A 13,761-nucleotide genomic window follows, 5' to 3' on the forward strand; every position below is an offset into this window, starting at 1 on the left:
TAGTCGATTTGGACGTATTTTGACCGATTACGTAAATTTTGATTTTTAATTCCGACAAAGAGAGGGTTTTGCCAGATCGGGTCACATATATAGATATTTTTCTGGAGAAATCTTATGTAGGAGAATTTTACAGTAGGCGGAGGTATGCACTATCGAAAGTTGGAACACACCTGAATAGATTCTTCATTTAATTGGAGGATTGTGGGTCACATGATATTCAATAACTACTCTACTCCATTGGATTTCAAGATATGCGATTCATTCTTGTGTTCACAGTGATCATGTGATGATGTAACAGTTCAATTTTAAGACTAGTTATTGAATATCATGTGACAAATATAAAAACAATCATTATTTGTAAACTGAATTAAAAACTGATAGAATAGACTCGCCAATTAAACCACATGTGGATGCTTGCATGAATTTATTATTCTGTTTTCCAGCCAATTGTACTTCATATTATGCTTTACTTTGATTTTTTATTTTATATGAGGAGTAGCTGACTCACTGAGTTTACAGCAATGTATTTTGCTTAAGCTGCCCCTGCCTAGCATATTTCATCTCTTGCTGTATTGTATGTTACGGTATAGATTTTTAACTTTACTTGAGTTATTTAATATATACAGTATTATTTATAAATTATTTTCTACATTTTAGGGCAGTTTGTCAATTATTATATGCCAAAGGTAAAAATAGAGGAAATGAAGAAATTCAGCAGAAATTATTAGCTCTTAAAGGTGCTATTTCAAGTACTGCTACCCGGTTCTCAGGAAACCTGCAGCATGTAAGTCTTTTTATGAAGAAGTGGTTTGGTCAAAAGAATGGCAAAACATTGGCCAACCACCACAACATTCTAGCCCTCCTAACTTGCAGAGTAGGCTACAGACCTTGTCATCTGAAACACTCCTAAAATGTCCTTGGGGAGTGCGATTAAAGCACTTAAATTCGGAAACTTCTTCTACACACCAAGATACAAACAGAATGTATTGAGGAGTGCAATTTGTACCTACAAACAAACTCACATTTCCATCCCAAGGCCCAATTTAATAAAGATGATTTTAATAGCTACTGTATGTTAATTCTGACCTGGAAAATTACATGTGTGGAAGTGCAAAATTACCATTTTTAAAATCTTTTTTTATTGTGTCAGAAGCACATTTCGGGTTTCATAATTATGTAAAACTAATTTTTGACTTATTCCTTTTTGTGCTTGGCTCTGCCACATGGACGAAACATTTACAATATAACCCACTGAATAGTTATTACTTTACTTGTTATTGTAATTATTGTAGTTCAATTTGGATTTTTTTTTGAAGAAATTTCTTTCTTGTTTTTTATAGGATGCACATGAATTTCTCGAACAATGTCTAGATCAGCTGAAAGAGGATGTGTTAAAATTGAACAAAAATTCTGCGTCCTTGAAAGACGTTGAGAACACAAGACTTCTGGGACAAGATGATCCTGATGAACAGAACACGCCCTACCCTTGTGCAATATCACAAAATTTTCAGTTTACAGTCCTCCACTCAATACAGTGCAACAAATGTAAGGACGTCATAACCAAGACTGAAACATACAATGATATTTCCCTAGACGTACCAAGACCAAGAAAGTAAGTTAATGTAATACGGGTGGCCAATATGACCCAAATCAAATTGATAGCCTCATTTCAGGGTACCATATATTGGGAAGTTTTCGTCTGTTTTTGCTGAAAAATAAAAAAATTAAACTGGTTTTAGTTATACTAAAGACCACATTGCAGCTTGTTTTTTGCTCAAAATAAAACCATTTTTCGTTATCAGTTGTCTAGTTTGTTGTGTAATGACATTATTATCCATAGAGACAGTCAAATGTTCGTACCAGTCAATTTTGAAATAATATCAAATTGAGACCACAATTGTGTTGCAGCTAAAAATTTCTCCGCAGAAACCATTCTTTAGAATTGAGACCTCAAACAATTAGGTTTTTAAAACCCAATTTTTATTAGTAGGGCCATTTCTAGTGCCAGAGAAAAAGCTGGTTTTCAAAAAACTATTTTAAACGACTGTTTTTCTTGCCAGCAGAAACAGGTCCTTAGTGGTCAACATGTCAGGTATTTTACTTTGTAAACAAAGTGGAAGGTTATCATCACCATTTGGGACAATTCCCACAATTATAATATGTCCATGATTGGTTCATGTTAGAAATTGTTTTAAATTATTTTTTATTAGCTATATTCCATTCATCAATTTCAGAAATTCCAATTTAAGAATCTCAATACAAACTGCTTTAGACCAGTTTTTCCAACCAGAGTCATTAGAATATGCTTGTGAATGCGGCTGCAAAGAGGCTACCGTTACGCATTCTCTTACCAAACTTCCAAGGTATGTAAAATTGTTTTCTGATGTTGCCATAGGGCCTAATGTTGCGAAACCTCTAAGCGCTGTACATATTAATACCCTGGTCATTTTTGGATCAAACACATACAGAAACATATTCCCATAATGCAGCGAGTAATCGGCACAAAGTTAAGTCTCGACCTTACCACCTGTAAATGTAAGTGAAGTGCCTTGCCAAAAGATACAAACAATGCAACGAAACCCACAATCAATAATCCAACATACTGCGCCACACATCCTTAAATAATTTTTTTAAGTCATAAATTGTCCCTCAAAAACATGAAAAATGAAGGATAATAAAATCAGACTTTGAATGTAGGCTATTTTGCAGTTTTAATAAAGTTATTCACTTCTGTGAAAAAAAAATAATGATTTCATTTCTGAATAGAAAAAATAAACGGTTAATTTTAAATGAAAACCCATTGTCTGATGTACTTTTTGTTGTTGAACAAAACACTTTTTTGAGACAATATATCTTTAAATGAGAAGATACTGTAAATCCCAAAAAAGTGGGTTATGCACATGTTTAATAGGCCCCATAATTAATGTACTCTACCAAATTATTGTTGTTTCTACAAAACAACAAACGGATGCGATGCGTATGAATCTCTGTGGTACAGTATACACGATTTTTTGCTGGATCATTATTAAATAGAATGATTTCAAGAAATGTTTCGATTCTTTTTAGGATTATGATTCTCCAATTGAAGCGTTACAGCTATGTGAACTCCGCCCAAAAACTATGCCGAACTATAGACATTCCAGCCTATGTGTCACTAGCTAGGCATTGCACCAGTGAAAGCAAGTTAGCATATCCATCCGTCCAAAGTCTATCTAAAAATGTTGCTGGGTAAGTATATCTACTGGCTCCTATTGCTAATCTCCCCAGAGGGTTCTATATATTTGGGAAATAACCCAGCCATAGAGGGTGCTATTAAATATATGTAATATTTGCATTTAAAAATGGGTATATAAAGTGTGCTAAAGTGTCTCATTATTTCACATAAATTGATTATAAACATCTTGCAGACCAATATTAGTATGATTTCTGTTCTCTTCTCTTTATCTAGAGTAGTAGAATTTATAAATGTATACATATATTGGGGTATTTTGTTTTGGGAGAGCTACCGTTATCAGGAGACCTTGTATTATGACATTTCACTTCATTTTGTTTTAATTTGCCGTTTATACACCGATCGATACCTTCCACACAATATCTCTTAACATGTTCTACAAGGTCATCACTTAAATTCACAGAAAAAACGCAATAGTATCACTTTCCAGATTTATTGTATATTGTGCATATAGATCATGTCAATTGTACCTATCTAATGTTCATAGTATCTTATAATATTTCTTGTATTTTTGAGCTGGTGACCTGTATCTATATATAAATTATGGTTAATTCTGACATAGGCGAGCACAATGCAAAAACTTTGATACAAATCTCCGCCATGGATACCTACCTTATCTATCTCAGATGTACCGCGAAACGTAGATTTGATAACATTAGTTCGACGCTATTGTTCCATATTTCTATCTTAGGAAGATATTATAAAGAGTTTTTTAACAAAATTTATGATTTCAACAGTAGATTTTCAACTCAATTTCAATTCTTCGCGGTCCGGGTTCACCTTGCAACAACCTGGTTTCAACTATTTTCTCTCTTTTATACACAAGGGAGCAGTTAAAATAATAGATTTGACCCTAAAGGTGACTGGAAACGGGCACTTTCCATCAATCAATACAGTGTCCCTTTGGAAGAAGGAAGAAAACAACCGATAGTAGGACTGGAGCTTAAGTTGCATAGCCATTTCAGTTTTTTGTTTATTTTAGGAACGGACCGCGCGTGTGTGAAGGTACAGTAGTTAAAAAATAAAAATTATACTGCAAATTAATAAAGATCAAATTAAATATACGCCATAAAAAATCGGAATATATATTGTGGGAAATAGTATTATAAAATTACATAGGGAGATTTGATGATAAGACATTTTGTTTAAAATCGAGTGAAATCCCGATAGTAAGCTGGCAGGAATAACTGTAGGCTATCTGTTTCCCGTTAGGACCGAGATGTCTGCCCATGTTACAAGCTGTAATGTCTTCTTTCTTGGGCCCACTCTGTCACGGCAGTTAGTTTCAAAAGATGTTTAAATTAAATAATGTATTAATAATTATTAGGATGGTATTTATTTGAATAAACGCCTCTCCAATAAAACATCACTTCGAATAATAATCATTATACTATTTGTAGTAGAATTCATCGCACTGTTATCTACAATTTACCAAGCATTTGTTATTCTTTTTTACCACTTTTCATATCTATTAGAGGATTTCATTTGATTATAAATGTTACCATATTATTAAAACTAAAAAATTAACATATATCCCTTGAATAAGCACCTCCCTCAAATGAACTCCGCCTCCCCAAAGGGCCCTACCAAACAATAAACACTATACTTTAAAATGTTATTAATCATCTAAAACACTGTGAAACAGAGTAGTTTGGTTTTACGAATGTCAAGCATCTTCAATAATGGTAACCGACAGAAAACGTACAAGGAGAACATTTTTATCATTCCGAGAACCATCGTCTACACTTCCTAGAGGGGGAGCGAGCGAGCGAAGCGAGCTCACCCTCTAGTATACTAAATTTATCTATATTATTACCTGAAGCAACATTGCATTTCATAAACGTGTGAAAATGAACAATGGTAATTGGCCTTATAATATATAAGTTTCTTTTTGTTCAATATCTATATTTCTACTTAATATAATTTTGGTGTTATTTTTTCATTAGTAGGAAACCAGAAATGATGAGTCCAGGGCCTGCAGAAAGTTCAGATAACCTACCTCGAAAAAGATTAAGTTATGAAACCAATGGGTAAAGTTTTCATGATAGTAGTTCTTAGGGTATAAATACATAAATATGATACCGGTCAAAGGAATAGAAATGTGTTTGTCATACCTTTCTAGCCATATATTTATTTTACATATTATTGTTTTCCAAATGATACTTTAATTGCACCTTATATCTTCTTCCTGTCTGCTTTGTTTTATTATTTATTTTATTAATTTGTAAAATTAGTAGGGAATGTCTAAAAAATCATATTTATTGTAGCAATTCCAAAAATTCTTAACATTCATTTAAAAAAAGCTGTCATCTTTAGTTTGTGAAAGTAATCTTGAATAGAAGCCCTTCTCGAAAAGAAGCTTATATAGAGTCCTAAAAAAGATGTCCATGGACTTCTTAGCAAGGTTTTGCAGTATATATTTAATCTTTATTATTCATTGCTGGTTTAATAAAGTGACAAGAAACTAACTGGATTGATCTGTGGGCCACAAACCAGTTCAGAAAGGGGAGGCAAAGACAGAGAAACAGTTAAAAGTGTAAAGCTTGGTTGAGATATCAAATCTCTCTGCTAACAATGTCATCACAAATTATCTTGACATGTGCTATGTATTTCTATAGTTATTTTTTCTCTCTTTTTTCCCAGCAGTTTGGACACTAATTCGGGATATAAATTAAAGCGGCAAAGGTTAACCGATAGTTATTCTGATATGGAAGTTATAGATTTAACGAGCGATAAGGAAGGGAAGGAGAGCAATACCGACGAAAATGTAAGCCAGTGTTTTAGGAGAGATTTTTGCATGAAAGGCAGTTTTATTCTATGAGTAGGAATTTTCAATTTCCATGTTTAACTGCAAAAAGACAATTTTTTTGTTTTGGGATATTAAAAATATTAAATTTGCTGAAAATTAGCAGATCAAGCAAACATTGCAGTAGCTAGTTTTAAAACGCTATTCATCTATTAATACCAGACACCATCTGATTTGATCCTCTGTTGATACTTACCAGACTCCACATTCCACATACAATTTGCTGCCTCAGGGACCAGTCTTTCCACATTGCTGGCCCACATCTATTAGTACCAGACACCATCTGATTTGATCCTCTGTTGATACTACCGTCTTATTGTTATTTTGATTTCTGTCTTATTTCTGTATATATATGTTTTGTTTGCTTTTGAATGTTTTGTTTTGGCGTCAAGCTTTTTATTTTTTTTAATTTTTATTATTATTATCATCACCCTACAGTGACCAAACGTCACCATTAACAGGGTTGAAAGTCATAAAATATAATATAATATATACATTACAAGCAAAAATCAACAGATAACAAGACAACATTTAGATATTACTGACATTAGACAAAACCTTGTGATGGAAACAAGCAAGTGAATAAAAAAAACTTTACATAGTGAGTGGTATAACTTAGGCAAACGATTAACAAAACCATTTTTAGTAATATTTACCCTCCCTCTTGATATAGAAAATAAAGCAGGATTACTGCGATGCCACCATTATGGAAATAAATGTTCATTTTGAATTGAATACCAGACTCCACATTCCACATACAATTTGCTGCCTCGAGTATCAGTATTTCCATGTTGCTGGCCCCCATATTTGAAACACGCTTCCACAGCATATTCCATTCTCATTAAGGCTAATTTACACAGACGAGTAACGGTAAACAGAAAACCACATAGCTTAGTCGCACATAAAATCTAGTGTACCTATCCTGAGCGTTTTTCCGCTCAACAGCCTGTCCGCTCCATGTTTTGTGTAAATGGTATATTTTTAATTGTTTACCACTTACTGTTACCACTCGTCTGTGTAAGTTCATAAATCACTCTTTTTTCTGTTGCATAACTATTCCATCCTTTTTTTTTTTTTTTTTATATTATTTATATTAATAGCCTATGTAAATACGTGAACGTGATTGGTTGAAACTGCATCACATGACTACTGCTGCGAGGATCGTAAATCATATATTTCCTCGAGTACTGACTGAGTAATTTGCGCGTGATTATCGCCGCTTCGGGAAATATATATTCCCTCGAGCAAAATATATCCCTCGGTGATGTCAAATCTTATATTTTACCTCTAAGCAAGCAATATCTGTATAGTAATGCACCTTGAAATTACAAGGGGCAATATAAATAGTATGAGTATGTATGTAAGAAATTAAGAAAAATCTACTAGCAGTTTACTAGTGTAAATTTTCAGCCCTAACTCAGTTGTTCCTATGACGTTTGGACAAAGTTCTATTTTATTGTAAGGTACCACCATCAACTTGCTGTTCTTTTATCTTTTTCATGCTATACAGGATGCAGACTCAAATTGCGAGTCCAAGTCAGTTGAACAAATGAGTGAAGAAGAACAATTAGCATTTGCTATGGAGATGAGTCGGAAAGAAAGTTCTCGAAAAAATAAACAGCTTAGTCGAATGACCGAGGAAGACGAATTAGCCATTGCGCTTGAAATGAGCATGCACGAAACCACATTCACTCCTATTTCAAGTTCTCAAACGACCCCTAAGTCATTGACAGCAGAACCAAGTAGAAAACATTTACGCTTTGATGGAAATTCCGTTAATCGAAACAGGGACAGTGGTATAGGACTTTCTAACTTAGAGCAGGAAGTTAATGCAAAAGGAGAGAAAACATTACCAAATCATTTTCCTTCAAATGATAGTGGAATATCAATGGAAGGGGCTGAGCCTTTAGACAGACAAAAAAGTCCAGATTTAAATTACACAGATTTTGCTGATGCCATTACAAATGAAGACAGATCTCCTCTACAGCTCAGTAAAGAACAAACAACCTTAACAAATGGAACACACAATTATAAAAGTAAGTATACATATTTTTTTATCATCATTTTTGTCAAGATTAAAGTTCAATTTATTTATCTTTCAATCAACATAAACAATGAAATATTTCAATGCAAGAACAAATAGCAAAATTCCTCATATATTGCTCAAAACATGAAAAATATAAATGATCGAAAACTTTTTTTTTATAGTTTTTAATAAAGATATTCAGTTTTCCAAACAAAGACAAGAAAAAACAAACACTCAAGTTTAACCAGACAAATAATAATAATAATACAAATCATTTTGTCTTTTTTTTTGGTCATTATTTAGTAGGTCTCTTAATGGTTAGTGGCGTAAAGGACAGTTGGTCTAATTGTGTTAACTTTGATGACAATAATTCCACTGCTTTCTTTGGTGAAAAGAATCCATTACATTTGTCATTCTCATTAATATGCATAGAAATCCATTTTTTATTTTAAATGTAATATTTTATTATTTTCTACCAGATGATGCACCACAGAATCAAGAAGATGAAGACAAAGCCTTGCAGCAAGCTTTAGAACTAAGCCTTCAAGGTAGTTATAAAACGACAATAGTAACAAGAGCAATCAGATTACATACCCCCAAAAAGGACTGATATATCCAAAATTAAAAATGCTTAAAACACCAGTGCAGGCCAAACAGTTGTCTAGTGAGCTGTTCCGCAACCTATGGGTCACGACCCAATGTTTGGGTCGCGGAAAAAAAATTGATGGGTCGCGAAATTGTTTCCGATACTGAAACTTTTTAGCAATTGATTACATTTTACATCTACAGTTTTTCCTTATGTTGATGCGTCCGAAGCGTACACACAATTGGGAATCGACAATGGGGCAATGAACGCTTTTGACGCATAGTTTGTTCTACAGTTTCTTCTAGTTCTACAACGCTATTATTCTGTAGTTTGCAAAGGAGTTTGAAAAACTGCGAACTTTGATGTAGGCCTACCGGCGGTGGGAACTTTTACAATGAACATTAGAATAATAGAAATAACAATATACTGGCAGAAAAATTAGGCTACGATCGTTTTGCCAAATGCGAGCACTCTGACATTAGGATGTCATTACCGAGCAACTAGAGGTGCCATTTATCATGATTTTTACGTGCGAGAGTACCATTTCCAGCCATCTAGGGGTGTCATTTAACAAAATTCTCTTTGCCACAGGCTCCACCATGGGAGGGGGGATATCTGTAAGATCAAATACGCAATGTTAGGTCGCGAAAATTCCCAAAATAGGATCATGGGGTCGCGGTCAAAAAAGGTTGTGGAACGCTGGCCTAATGTGATGTATTATGTTTATTAATAATTATGTCATCATATGTAATCATCCAACATCCTAAAAGTGGTCCGTAATTGGGATCCTGGTACAGATTGCCTCCAAAATGTAATGAAGTCTTCCGTGACCACATATCTAAAGTCACTTCCAAAATCTCATCTGTTTCAATAATTCTTGTTGGTCTTTTAGCGCTATGAGATCACTAAACTGCGCTTTATAAATGTTTTTCTATTTATTTATAGAATTTGAGAAAACAAGTACAAATAATGGTTTGCATTTAGACTTGGATTGTGTGCAGACAATTGAGTATACAAAGGAAGAAGAGGAAGAACTAAAAAAGAATTACGAGGTAAGGAAGAATTATTTGTAAGTGTCTCTTAATTTATGCTAGTTTCCCACTAGCAACGCAACGATGCGAAGTGCCATGTTGTGTAATCATAAGTGCCAACCAACGACGTAAGGTTTGTGCTGTAGAAGCAACAGTAATTTTAAGCAACAATGTAAGGCAAACACAAGAGAAACATAGTACAGCCTGTAAGTACGCAGAGTGACCAAGGTCAAGATCTACAGTAAAATGTTTTATTTCACTCAGATGGGGGTCAACACAATTGTTGGTAGGAAATTTTCTTATGTTGCATTGGTTGTGTCGCTAGTGCGTACCACTTCTTAGACATTAAATAACTGTTATCAGGCTTGTTTCAGTTGCGGGTGGTATCTTTATTTTCTTGGCAGCAAAAATATGACAATAATGTTCTCAAAATAATGGTTAAATGTAGTTCACTGTGTGCCTTTTATTGCTGCGCACCATTTGGCTGTCATGGGGTTGCATATTAAAATAACGTTGAATGAGTTTTTACTATTTGACTGCCTGGACATTTTGGGGTAAAGATGACATTTAATTGGCGACCACTCGTTATTTTAAATAATTTTGTAACCAACTAATAGTCGAAACTTTAGCAATGTTTTTATTGGTTGATATAGAGCGGCCACATGGCAAACAACTACAAGCTTATAAGCATCGTGAGTCATATAGGCGCAACACAGAATGTCGGACATTACATCAGCGATGCTTATGATTTCAACAAATCTAGTTGGTTTACCTACAACGATTCACAGGTTTCGCAAATTTCCGCCGAAAGTGTTAAAGAATTGAGAAAGAAAAACGGTTACATTTTTTTCTATATGAACAAGTAAGTGATTTTATTTTGTTTTTAGAATATTTTCATTTTATTGAGGCAAATGCATAGTGTCTTTTTAAATACCAATATTGGGGAAAAAGGTTTATTTTTCTATTTTTGAAAAGACACCATTGGGGTGTAAATTATAGATTTTATTTATAACGGCTATGAGCGCTCACTGGCTAAACCCAGGGGCCCTGGATAAAATAAGCAGGCATGCTTAAAACATCCAAGGCCTCTAGCATTGGAAGGCCAATTAGGGTTCCTATACCAGGGGCCTCAAGCCTCTGCGTTATGCCACTGATTTTATTTTGTATTTTATAGTTTCTAAATAAACAATAGAATTTATTTGCTTAAATAATGTAGTTAACCATTTAAAAAAAGTAGAACAAGAGTGAAACCTCAAAAGCATAGTTGCAATATTTGAGGACTGGCATAAAGAAAAACAAACCAACATGCACAGAAAGATACTAGATTAAACTATACAAAGTTTGTAATAAGATGAAATGATCAAATGGTATACAAAAATAAAGAATGTTTATAGTTAAATGGAGAGAATATTTTCATGAGTTAAAAGATGGATGAAAATATTCCATCACAACACAACTACTCTTCAAAAGTAAACTATTCAATTTATCTGTCGCTTCCATAAAATATCAGCACTCGGATATTATGGCCGTTTTAGATGGCGCACTCTACAGGTTGGTTTTTAGTTACACATTATTCATGCCAGTCATGTCACCCAACTATATATAAACAATTTTTACTAAAATCTGAACATTCATATAGTACCTTATTTAACTGTTAAAATGGGAGAAAATGAACAGCACATGATAAGAATGAACCAATCAAATGGGAAGGACTCATTTAGGGTGTTATGTAAAACATTGAGTTCTCGTGTCTTCTGTGCCTTTGTGGAGTAACTGTACATTGTTTTGTATACTGCAATATAATATACAAATAATGAATGTTTATGAGTTGGATGGTGGAGAATGTTTCATGAATTGAGTTGTTTACTGCTGGGTGCTATTATTATTTAATGAGCCATTTATCTTTTAACTCAATACTCTCCACCATCCAACAAATACACAACAGGCCTACCTGTACGTCGACAACATATTCCTAAGCCTATTACTATCTAGGGCCTAGATATTATTTAATACTACTTTTCCATTATATTGCAGCGAATTCTGTACATGATGTAGTTAACACACACCTTCTTCTGTCATCAATAAACTAAATAAATCAAGTAAAGTCATTGAAGATCAGGAATAATCTTCCAGCTTGTTTTTATTAAAAGAATAAATAAATATTAATAACTTATATAAAGTTGTTAATATTTAGTATCATTAAAAAATATTGACTTATCTGTTTAAATAGATTTAGTTAATGGGATTGCATTACCAGGACTGAAACTGCATTTTATTTTTTGTTGTTAGTTTTAATATACAGTACATACTTGATTTCTAGTTGCACTGTACTAGTTATAAGTTTCTTCCTCAGACGAGACTTTACATGTTTTTTGTTTTGTTATTTAAAAATGTTTTAACCAGTGTATATAATGTTAATAATACACTATTACAAATGAATGGTTATAAAAAAATAAAACAAATATTTTATGAAAATATAATAGGAAAGTTTCATCACTACTGTCAATTTATTATAAGATTATTAGCATCGTTTCTGTAACACTACAAAATTGTCTTTTTTGCTATTAAAGGAAAAACATAACATAATAAAAATAATGTACATATGTTCTTGTCAACAAAGTGCAGGAAAAAAGAAGTTGAAAACTTACAGGTCATCCTCCCCCTCCCCCCTCTCTCTCTAAATCATATTGTGTACAATTAAATTATGACGTAAGGCAATATACATAAAATGAAGTTCAGAAAAGGTAAACAAAATTCACTAAAACAACATTAAAAACAATGTTTCTGTTTATACATTCGTTTCAACTCGAGAGATTTACATTTTTTAAAGCAACATTACACAAATTCCAGGGTTTAACTCCTGATAAAATACAATGTGATCTTTTTGTAGTTCTTACAATTTGTAGTCAAAAATCATGTCTATGTCTTGACATTCATTCTAGATCGTCCTCTACTTCCACGTGCCCTCTTTTTAAAATTGCTATGTACACTTATAATCATGACATTTATAAACTGGACAAAATATTTAGTTTTTTGATAGAAATGATATTGTCAACTTTGGATAAAGCCAAAGAGAATTTCATTTCACCTTCTAAATTCAGAGTTTTACGTATACAGTGTTTCATATATGTCAACTCAAGCTCAAGGGGTTGAATGAGGGAGAGATAGAGTTCGTCTTGTTTTCATGTTTACCATTTGAATATCACTGGCGGGATTAGTGTTTCTTCTCATTCAAATAATACTATATAATAATAATATTATATACTGCCGTTCCATTACAGTTTTTTTTTAAACTTTCACTTTTATACTGATTACTCTATGCCTTGTAAAAACAAAATTGAGCTAAAATAATAACCTCAACTATGCAATCATTTTCTCTTAATTTGTTTTAGTTTGTTTTAGTTTGTTTAGAGTATTTAAACATTTGGAGATAATGGTAAAATCTACTACCATTGATTGAAAATGCACTTTTATGTTTTGTTAGCATTTTTAAAGCACAGTGTTTATTTCAATAAAAATTATACATTAAACACACAAGGGTATAATTGGTTTTTTTCTTTGCAAGTTTTTCTGTAAATGATTTTGTTTATCGTTTCTATTCTAAGTTAGTAAGGACTTTACGAAACACGACAGGAAGCCACAGGACGTTGCTCGTGAATAATTTATGCATGAGCTTTAACAAAGTGGGCAGAGCTTAGCGTGAAATTCCGTTGTCTTAAATTTTTGAGGATGATAAAGTTGCCATTTTCTCGTTTACGGAGAACGACTAGAAATAATGTATATATAACTATAATACACAGTTCAAATTTCACTTAGAACTCTAAATAATATTTGGACTTCTAATTTTATTGTTTAATGAAATAACATTTTTATTGGGTTAAAATGACTCTGTTAAAAGCGGCGTTTGAATGCGAGGCCCCTAGCTGTATCACCAGAGCCAAGCGATTCAGAAGGGCCCGCGCGCCACAAGTCAGGGTAGGAAGAGATACTGCTGGTCGACGTCTTTGAGCAAGGGTGGGTAACTAATGAAACGGCTATGTCTTTTTATGATTTTACGCTCTAGAAAACACAGGATATTCG

General features: G+C 33.2%; 1 protein-coding gene across 3 annotated transcripts in view; it reads left to right on the forward strand.

The window, feature by feature from the left end:
* Positions 1–13,206, forward strand: part of LOC144844110 (ubiquitin carboxyl-terminal hydrolase 37-like) — a 38,675-nt gene extending 25,469 nt beyond the window's left edge. The window contains exons 10-20 of one of the 3 annotated variants that reach the window (XM_078700842.1): positions 658–784; positions 1,341–1,612; positions 2,235–2,363; positions 3,067–3,228; positions 5,179–5,262; positions 5,876–5,999; positions 7,549–8,074; positions 8,544–8,612; positions 9,596–9,702; positions 10,335–10,543; positions 11,716–13,206. In XM_078700842.1, coding sequence (XP_078556968.1) covers positions 658–784; positions 1,341–1,612; positions 2,235–2,363; positions 3,067–3,228; positions 5,179–5,262; positions 5,876–5,999; positions 7,549–8,074; positions 8,544–8,612; positions 9,596–9,702; positions 10,335–10,543; positions 11,716–11,731 — 1,825 coding nt within the window. In that variant the 3' untranslated portion in view covers positions 11,732–13,206. The remainder of the gene's footprint in view (positions 1–657; positions 785–1,340; positions 1,613–2,234; positions 2,364–3,066; positions 3,229–5,178; positions 5,263–5,875; positions 6,000–7,548; positions 8,075–8,543; positions 8,613–9,595; positions 9,703–10,334; positions 10,544–11,715) is intronic. The other 2 variants (XM_078700850.1, XM_078700858.1) reach the window with 2 other exon arrangements.
* Positions 13,207–13,761: the final 555 nt, after the last annotated feature.

The sequence above is a fragment of the Antedon bifida genome, chromosome 1, assembly GCF_963402885.1.
Source record: "Antedon bifida chromosome 1, ecAntBifi1.1, whole genome shotgun sequence".
Taxonomy (NCBI): domain Eukaryota; kingdom Metazoa; phylum Echinodermata; class Crinoidea; order Comatulida; family Antedonidae; genus Antedon; species Antedon bifida.